Source organism: Carassius carassius, chromosome 25 (genome assembly GCF_963082965.1).
Source record: "Carassius carassius chromosome 25, fCarCar2.1, whole genome shotgun sequence".
Classification (NCBI taxonomy): Eukaryota; Metazoa; Chordata; class Actinopteri; order Cypriniformes; family Cyprinidae; genus Carassius; species Carassius carassius.
This window is the reverse complement of record NC_081779.1, coordinates 10,951,223-10,961,209: the sequence shown is the minus strand read 5'-3', so window position 1 is coordinate 10,961,209 and position 9,987 is coordinate 10,951,223. Positions and strand designations below refer to the sequence as shown.

The window sequence follows — 9,987 nt, the reverse complement described above, 5'->3', positions numbered from 1 at the left end:
TCTTTAGGTTTCAGCGCCATGGAGAAACAATGGAAGATCTGATGCTTTCATCAGTTTGATGGTGTTTATGCTACGAAAATGGAAAACCGATGTGCCTGGAGTGCTTGTAACACTTATTCCAGGTATCCTGAGAGGATGGGCAACAGAACTTATTTTATTATATTTCCTAAACCCAAACAAAACTGCAAAATGTCTCTAAGCATTCAACCCCAATCCCAATGAAGACAAAAACGTTTATTTTCTGGTTGTCATACACTTATTAAGTTTTTCATCTGCTCAAGCAGAACTTTAATGCCATCTTGTGTTCCAGCAACGTATCTCTGGCTGAAACTACTGTAACTAACGTTAAAGTCAATGTGTCAATGCTATTACAAACCTAAATAGCAAACTGTTCTCACATTGTGTACAGTGTAAATCAAAAGCACATAAACGAAGGTCTACGTTTTAGTGCGTCTTCACATTAAACTGGTTAAATGTACATTAATTTAATCATACTCTGCGGTACATGAACAGTGTTGATCTTGCATGTTGTCATGCGCGATCATGATGACCATAATATGAGACTTTCCCCTGCTTGCTTTGTGATCTGTAAACAAGCTTCTAGTTACCCATCATATTTATTTTAAAATGCTGTATATATCCCTCAATGGAATATTTAATTAACACTTGAATGGTGGCCCTTCTATGTCCAAAATTGTGCAAAAACATAGAGGGACAAGGTTTTCACACTGACAGCTGTCATTGTAAGAGAGTGAGCAACTCTGTTTGTTTGTCCGAGGGAGCTCCAATCAGTTGGAAAAGACAGAGGAAATGTCACCTTCATGCTCATCAAATATCAGTTTGCGGAGACCCTCCTCAAAGGCTATATAGACTGATTTTCAGTTTCCTTCTGGATCCTAGGTGTAAACAGCACCTTATTATCATATTAAAGGTATCATATGATGTTGCTAAAAAGAACATTATGTTGTGTATTTGGTGTAATGCAATGTGTTTACGTGGTTTAAGGTTCAAAAACACATTATTTTCCACATAATGTACATTATTGTTGCTCCTCTACGCCTCACCTTTCTGAAACGCATTGATTTTTACAGAGCTCATCATTCTGAAAAGTGAGGTCTTAGCTGATTGGCCAGCTATCCAGTGTGTTGTGATTTGCTGAATACCTCAAGCGTGTGACAGAAATGTTACACCCCTTAACATACTTTGATGCCATCTCCCAGGACGACCAGACAAAACCAAAAAAAACCATCACAAATGATGCATTTGTTCCATCACTTCTCGGGTCGACATTAAAAACACTGACAAAATTATATTCAGAATTAAAAATATTTTTATACCACTTTTTAATGTGTGATTGTGTAAAGGTGTTCACGAGATACCAACCTTTCGCAAACTTGCTTTCAATGTCGAACACTCGTTCTCATTGAGACGCGGTGTGCACGGAGGGGAGGGGATGTGTGTGTGTGTGCACGCGCGTGTATGTGAGAGAGATGCATGAGTGAGAGACCCAGGGAAAGGAAATGCAGCTGAACGTTATTTGCTCTGTGAAAGACACTGACAAAGACGAAAACTAAGGACATTTAATCTATCATTTTATTTAATTTTAGTTAGTTTTGCCAAACACACATTACAGTTTTGGTTAGTTATCGTTTTTTTTGTAATGTCTCATTTTTATCTTTACTTCAGTTAACGACAATGTTTTTTCCCACCTAGTTTTCGTTTTTTCATTCGTTTTCATTAACGATTATAACCTTGATCCAGTGTGGACATTATTACTGATTATATTGGCTTATACTGCGTTTTTACGCGTTGTGTTGCATTTTGTGCCGCGTAAACATAAAACCATGTCTGCATGGACTACACTACACTGCTCAAAACTCACATTTGAATCATCAGTGGCAAATTCTTTTTTTTTAAAATATAAAACATGTACTTACAGTCTGTGAGTCAGAAGTGCCAGACTGTCCTTGCAGAGTTGGAACTGCCTCACTTTATAGAACAGCCTTTGAGCACTGACCCATTGTAGGCTAATCTGCAGGTTCAGGAAACAGTCCTCCATAAAATGCGTAACACACTGAGGGCTTGAGTAAGGAATGGCCGTGTGTTAGAGAATGGCGTGGTCAGTAGATTCGACGAAGGACACACGTCAAGACACCGGGCTGGACTCCGATTCGTCCACGGTGAAAGCTGATCCCGCGACCCACAGCATATTTCCTCAGCGACCAGCACGGATCAGCTCTAGGCATGACGAACGAATCTTCCTCTTTTGTAAGGCCAAACAAAATAGTTTTGCTTTCACAATGAAACACAGCGTCTCCGCAAGATGGCAGCAACAGCAATACTACACGAGAACAAAAGTTACGCCTTCTTTCTTTGCGTAAACATCTGGACGGTGTTATGCAAATCTTCCCACAAAGTGACGTAGACTTGGGGGTGTGTTTAAACAAGCCATTTTAGGAGGGCGTGGACAAGTTTGAACTTTTATAAAGAATATCTTTTGGATTTGAGACTTTAGTCTTTGCAATTTTATAGATCTTCTTTATGCACCAAGAGCTTGTAACACTCCAAAGAAAAAGGAAAAGATTAAATCACATCATATGACCCCTTTAATGATGTAGCCACCAACAAAAGGGTCTCTTAAAGGTCAGTTTTTAAAGGTTTAGTTGTGGCGAGAAGTTAAAAGTAAGACACACCCCAAAACAAAAGTAGGTACATTTTAAGCAGTCATGCATAATTTGGCTAAATATCTAGATGTCACATTCACTGTTCCATTGAGTTGATAAATCGACTGTGGAGAAACCGACTGCATCCCACACCCTTTTTCATTATGCATATTTTAAATATTCTGACGTTCTGGAAAACATATTTTAGGTGACATATAGAGGTAGGTTTATAGTGGTAGTTTTATAGCATCTGCATTATGTAACTCATGTATTTGACTTTTCTTTAAGAGCATCCCCATATGCAAACAGAGGAATTTGACTTGGACTCTTGTGTGATGTTGTCTCTCTTTTAACCTTTCCATGTCTCATTGCAAGTGTAAAGGCATGTCGCTCGTAGGGTTGCCAATAATAAGGGACAACCATTCTTAATTATTATTAGTCAGTTAAACTGTTCTGCAGCTGTTACTTGGATTTTTTTATTCTTATTTATTTTGTTATATTCATTTGCTTAAAATAGGACTACATTATTATGTAATTATTTGTCCCTTTTTCATCTAAATAATATAATATATATTAATTTATTTGTCTAATAATGTCTAAAATATAACAATTATGTCTACCAAGCTCTGATAATGTATGGAATATTATATTAAGAGACTTAAGAGATTTAAGAATTTTTTTTTATAAAAATCAATAGGCCTCTACCTTTAGAAGCAAGTATGTGTCTGTCACTTTAAAGGTATGATTTGCCCAAACATTAACATTTTGTTGTAATTTACCCAGGTAGTTCTAAACCTGCAAGAAGTTCTTTCTTCTGTTATACACAAATAACAAATTATAATATTCGTATTAGAAACAGTCCAAAATTCTTATTTGTTTATTCAAATAAGTGTTGGCCTTTGAAAAATACGGGACAAATCGCGTCACGGGATTTGATAGGGGATGCATCATTTGACCTTTAAATAAGGGACGATTCCGTATTCTAAGGGACGGGTGGCAACCCTAGTCACTCGCCAAATTCTGGGAAGGGCTTTTCATCACCTCCTACATAAATATGTGCCATTTACAAACAAACAATGAGATCTTGACATGTAATATAAAAACATTGCATTCATCAAAAGCCATTAATCCACACGAGAACTTCTTAAACCTTATTTTTCACCTCTTGATTTCCATTTAAAAAGCCAACTGTTTATTTTAGCAGAGAGGAATTTTTTTTTTTTTTTGTAGCAGAGATGCTAACAGCAGATCTGCAGATGTCATTCTCAGTTTGTTTCCCTCCATGTATAGTATGTAGTTTCTCTGAGGATCTCTTAAGTACAATAAACATTTCAAACAGCTTGTCTTAAACACAGGCATTCAGTAAGTTTTTGCTGCATTCCAGTGCTGTTTGCAAGAGTCTTGTTGATATTAAGCCCGTGAACCTCTCAAACCTTACTGCATGTGACTTTGAGAGGTAGAAACATCAAGTGTTGTGTAAAGTACTTGTTCTTCTGTTGTCAAAGGTTAGATTTCGGAGTGTAGTGTTTCCATTAAAAACCAACAGTGATCTGTTTGTATGCTGAAATGCCAAACTTTACCACCATCACCAGTACAGAGGGGATGGAAGATGAGAAAATTAGTAACAAGGGTGTAGATAAAAAAAAAAAAAAAAAAATTAACCTTAAAATTTACTTGGGGGATTTTAACCAAGGGATCTAGGTTTCAGTATTAGTTTCTTCTTCTGAATATGATTTATTCATTTAGTTATCCTAAATTCATGTATTCGTGTATTCAAATTCACTATGTAAAGGAATGTCTGAAAATGTTGTAACTCTGTGGTTTCTGACTGATCTTATCATAATAGCATAATATTTTACTGATCTACCAGTGCAAACATACTTTGAATAATTTAATTGTAATACTTTCTTAAAATAGAAGGTACTCACTGTTTTGTTTATATTTACGTTTATTTGAATGAGGCTTCATCTCATTTAAATATTTCTTCTTTTTTTCTTTAGCTCACAAAAGAAAAGGAGCATGGCAAGCTCAATCCTCGGCCTGGGAAGGTGAGATATTTGACACAAATGTCCATTCTTTTCTCACTGATATTTAATGAATCGAATGAACTGATGAGGCAAAACCAAGCCCTGCATATGTTCGCTCTGCTGCATGTGCTCATTTTGTTAAAAAGTGACAGAATGTGGTTGGTTTTCACTTGTGAGGAAAGCCTGAGGCTGGTATTAAAGAACAGATTAGAGAGATTAGTGGGTGTGTAACAAGCACACAGTGCACAGTGCAGATTTAGACGCACTTCATCTGCCAAATACACGTTTGGACAGTCAAGGATTACAGTATAAAAAGAGATAAAAAATGACATGATGTCCTTTGTCAAATGATTTCTAAAAGAAATGATGGGTTATGAATTGTTAATACTGACACACATCAATTATTTATTTATTTATTGTATTTGGAGGTTTGAAAATTAAATTAGATTTTGTGAAGTTTTGTGACTGTGACTATATGTCCTGATGGCGACTTTATATCTCAGAGTGTGACTATTTATTTTTGTTGTTGTTGTTTGTTTACAGTATATTTTTAATTCATTTTTTTTTAACTCTGAGGCAGAAACATGCTTCTAGAACATTCATGTAAGATTTCGTAGATCTGAAATTCTGTAATGTCAAAATGAACGCCGGTGAAGGACACTTGAGGAAAATACAGCCCTTCTGGTAAATTAACTGCTAAAATGTATACAGTATATAATATATAACATTTAATTGTTATTATATTATTATAAAATACCATGTATTATCATTCGTCCATTCGGGATTGCTGTCTGGTGGGAACATTAAACCACAATACCGCTTTTCCAGTACGCATGATTCAACTTGCCTCTGTTGACATTTACTAACCCTTTATTTTATATATTTCACAATTCATAGATTTAACTGTGCATTATACATCTCTGCTTAATTAGTTTTGGCTGACATACCTGTGTTCTTTATCAGAAGCAAAGTAAAAGATTTAGAAAAGGTCATCGAAACTGGCTTGTCAAGCTTATTCTTGCATATTCTTGCCCTTTCCTTCTCTGACATTGACTATAGTCAACAGTGTAATATTGCAGCCTTAAGGTTTTGAGACAATAAATATGTGCTTCAAAAGTAGGACAGTGCAAATGGACATGTTTCACTGTCAGTGCAGGACAAAGGAAGATTGTCCCTTGTCCAATATTAGCGCAGATGCTGCCCCTAGTGGTGGAGCTGGTTAAATATAAAAAAATGCAGTCTTTGTAAAAAAAGAAAAAAAGATGGGACTTTTTAAGCAGTTTCTTTTTTCTGTTAGATGTTAATCTATGACAAGCCTGGAATGACCGGTGGGAGAATTGAAGTGCGTGGTGATGTTGTGGATGCCACATCATGGGAGTTTACAGACACTATTTCAATCAGAGTGATCAGAGGAGGGTGAGTGGCAAACACAAACTGTGCACCACCTTGCTGAGCTGACATAAACATACACATATAATTTCTCTTACTTGTGATCTATATTTTGTAAATCATTTTAAGTGTGCACTTAAGAGGACTTGAGTTTTGAAGATGCATGTTTGCAGGTGACATACCTTTCAACAGTTTTTCATGTTTTTGAAATATTTCAAAATGTAATTTATTTCTGTGATGGCAAAGCTTGATTTTCAGCAGCAATTACTCCAGTCTTCAGTCTCACATGATCCTTAAGAAATCATTTTAATAAGCTGATTTGTTGCTGAAGAAACATTTCTTATTATCAGTGCTGAAAACAGTTGTGCTGCTTAATATTTTTGTGGAAATTGTGATACCTTTTTTTTCTGGAGAACAGCATTTATCTGAAATAGAAATCTTCTGTAACACTGTTAAAGTCTTACTGTCTTTTAATCAAAGTTGTTTTTTTCCTTTATATCATTATCCCGCAACTACAGAGCAATTGGCTAAAATTAATATTAATTACTTTAAGTAATTAACATGAAAAAAACTCATTAATGGTTCAGATCATACTTGTTTATTAAACATAGGTGTAGTAAAATTATAATGCTGTTCAGGATTATGCAAAATATTAACTGACACAGGACAGTAAAAATCTAGGAGTAAATATTAATGCACACTAAATAGTGTAGTCAGATTGGTTAGAGAAGGCGAATCAGACACATTCCACATCAGTCTTAACATGCAGCCTCACCCTGCCTCCCAGCAATGAAACATCTCTCAACCACTGCAAAATATAATTAACTGCAGAAACACATGAATGTAGCTTTTTCTAATTGCTGTTTTTGAGTTATACATTTTATACTAATAGGAACATCTAAAATGTATTATCTACCTTTGTCACTCCCTCAGCTCAAAGAGAGTTGGCTGATTTATGTTTATGCGTAAGCAACTTCATGTTTGCCCTCGTAATTTATCTGAGCGATCGAGCAAAGTCAGCTGTTCTGTAGTTTGCCAAAGATGTCATAACATACACGTCATGTGCTTTTTCTAATGACTTTGTGTCAAACCCTTGCATCAGTGTGCGTCAAGTAGAAGTGTAGCAGGGTTATAGCAACTAGGCTATGTATTTCAAAAAATTGTATTGTGGTATGTGTGGGTTGCTAAGATTTTTTTATATCTTGTGATATATTACAGTTTAAAATATCTATTTTTTATTGTAATATATTTTAAAATGTAATTAATTTCTATTATGGCAAAGCTAAATTTTTACCAGTCTTTACTACAATCTTTGGTGCCATACGATCCTTCAGAAATCATTATAATATGCTGATTTGGTGCCCAAGAAATATTTATTAATACAATCAATGTTGAAAACCGCTGTACTGCTTAATCATTTGGGGGAACCTTGACACTTTTTTTCAGGATTCTGTGATGAATAGAAAGTTGTATGTTCTGTTCCTCATATTATGTCTTCACTTTTGTCTTCCAAAGTTGGGTGTTGTATGAGAAGCCAGAATTCAAGGGGGAAAAGTTTGCTCTGGATGAGGGGGACATCGAGCTGACAAATCCATTTGGACCACCAGATGAAGAAGTGCTTGAGCAGCAGAATGGAACACTGCAGGATCATGGGGAAGAAGACCATGAGCCCAAGCCTCGGCTAAAGAGGACGCTCATCATCGGATCAATACGGCGAGCAGTGAGAGTACGTCAGACTTGTGTTTGCTGTAGTTTCATCCCTTTGTTAGCTGAAATTCAAGATCATAGACATTCTTATAATAAGAGGCGCCATTGTTTTAGATTTGTTTTGTAAATGTGTCTCAGATGGATAGGATCATGTTTTGGTTTCACACATCATAGCTATCTTATTAAAAGGTTCAAGTCAAGTTTCAATTTATTTATAAAGCACATATAAAACAGCCACATGGCTGACCAAAGATTCAAAAATAGTTAGAGAATATAAAAATCAGCACAACTAAACAATTAAAACAGGGTCTCGCCCTAATAATAAAAGACGTAAATATAATAATAACACAAGAGAAACAAAATATAAACCCTTAGAAGACTAAGCAAAGACCATAATAGAAGATGTATTGGTGCGCCACCTTGTGTCCTGAAGCAAAACTGTGCCAGTATTTTGACTTTTTAGGAACTCACACTTGCAGAAGTTTTTTTTTTCTTTTTCTTAATGCTCAATATGTTTAACTTAACTTTTTTTTTTTTAACCTTTGTAGGATTACAGCGTTCCTGAAATCAGTCTTTTCCCAGAAGAAAATGCAGAAGGCAAGAAGGTCACATTCAGAGACACCTCAGAAGACGCCAGGATTTTTGGCTTCCCAGTCAAAGCAAACTCCATCATCATCAACGCTGGACTGTGAGTGATCAGTGCAGCTTATTCCAAAAATCTTCCTGACATTTTCTACAAAGATTTTGGCAACATGTTCTCACTCCAAACTCAAGTCGTCACATATTGACACTTGGTCAGGACCCGTTGGCATCACCTTTGATGCTCAGGGTACCCCTTTAGCATCACTTTTCGATGTGCAGGGTACTCCATTGCTTTCAGCTGTTTGCCTTATCTGCCAGATCAAGACACATTTAATGGTTTGCATGCATTTGTAAAAAAGAAATCATTTTATATGAATCTATACTTTTATAGATATTTTGAAGCACCTAACCCCACTCATACCCTAAATCTACCCACTTCTGAACATTATAAAACACGTTACAGGCAAAAAAAAGCATAGTCACAGATATTTATTGCAAAAACTGGTTATAAAAAAGAGGAATTCATGGCCTAGTGGTAAGAGAGTTTGTCTCCTAACCCTAAGGTTGTGGGTTTGAGTGTCAGCTGGCCACGACTGAGGTGCCTTTGAGCAAGGCACTGAACCCCCAAATGCTCCCTGGGTGCCGTGGCATAAATGGCTTTTCACAGTGTGTTTGTTCACTGCTGTGTGTGTGCACTTTGGATGGGTTAAAAGCAGAGCATGAAATCTGAGTATGGGTCAGCATACTTGGCTGTATGTCACGTCACTTTCTCTTTTTTTATGCAGAGAACAGAGTAAATCATAAGGCTTAAATAGCTTAAAATGATCCCACTCCCTTAAAGCGCTCACTTCTCATTTAAAAAGATACTCCTGAACATTAGCACAATGCAATCAGTCACAAAACACACAAGAGCCAATGGCATCTCACAACCAAAGCTGACTTAACGCTTTTTCTGTTGGCAATTTTTGAGTTTGTTCACAGACTGCAACACAGCATCTGAACTTTACAGCAGATGGAGATGGTGATTGTGTCAATTCCTTTCACAAATCAATTGTTTTGCCTCAGAAGATTTGGAATATTAATAATTTTGAATATATTGTGACTGAAGTTTCTGCCTGTTATATACTGTGTTTTAAATTGGCAATTTAAAGTGAGAATGGAGTGAGAATGTGTTGATTTTGTGTGAAAATCTGCAGAATACTTTTTTGCTTGCATATATTCCATTTGGGCTTGATCATAGAGTTTGTTTGTAAACATCACATGTTTGATTTCCTCCAGATGGTTGGTGTTTGCAGAGCCCTTTTTTCAGGGTGTCCCACGAGTGCTTGAAGTCGGGGGATTCCCCACCCCAGCCTCCTGGGGCGTCACACATCCTTACGTGGGCTCCCTACATCCGCTTAAAATAGTAAGTGTCTCCTCCTCAGTCTACTGTCCTTTTTGATCAATGATTCCACAGCATACCAGTAATTAAATGATGTATATTAACATAAATGTTTTTCGTAGGGGGAACCTAAAGTGGAGAACCTCTTTGAGCCAAAAGTAAGTGTTGAGTTCATCAGCTACCATGTACTTAAGCAGTAATTTTATTTGTGTTGTTTATAGGATTACAGATGATTCAT

General features: G+C 36.3%; 1 protein-coding gene across 1 annotated transcript in view; it reads left to right on the top strand.

Annotated features, from left to right (window-relative positions):
• Positions 1 to 9,987, top strand: part of crybg2 (crystallin beta-gamma domain containing 2) — a 39,606-nt gene that overhangs the window by 20,318 nt on the left and 9,301 nt on the right. The window contains exons 5-10 of the mRNA XM_059509443.1: positions 4,664 to 4,711; positions 5,988 to 6,106; positions 7,595 to 7,805; positions 8,335 to 8,474; positions 9,647 to 9,773; positions 9,872 to 9,907. Coding sequence (XP_059365426.1) covers positions 4,664 to 4,711; positions 5,988 to 6,106; positions 7,595 to 7,805; positions 8,335 to 8,474; positions 9,647 to 9,773; positions 9,872 to 9,907 — 681 coding nt within the window. The remainder of the gene's footprint in view (positions 1 to 4,663; positions 4,712 to 5,987; positions 6,107 to 7,594; positions 7,806 to 8,334; positions 8,475 to 9,646; positions 9,774 to 9,871; positions 9,908 to 9,987) is intronic.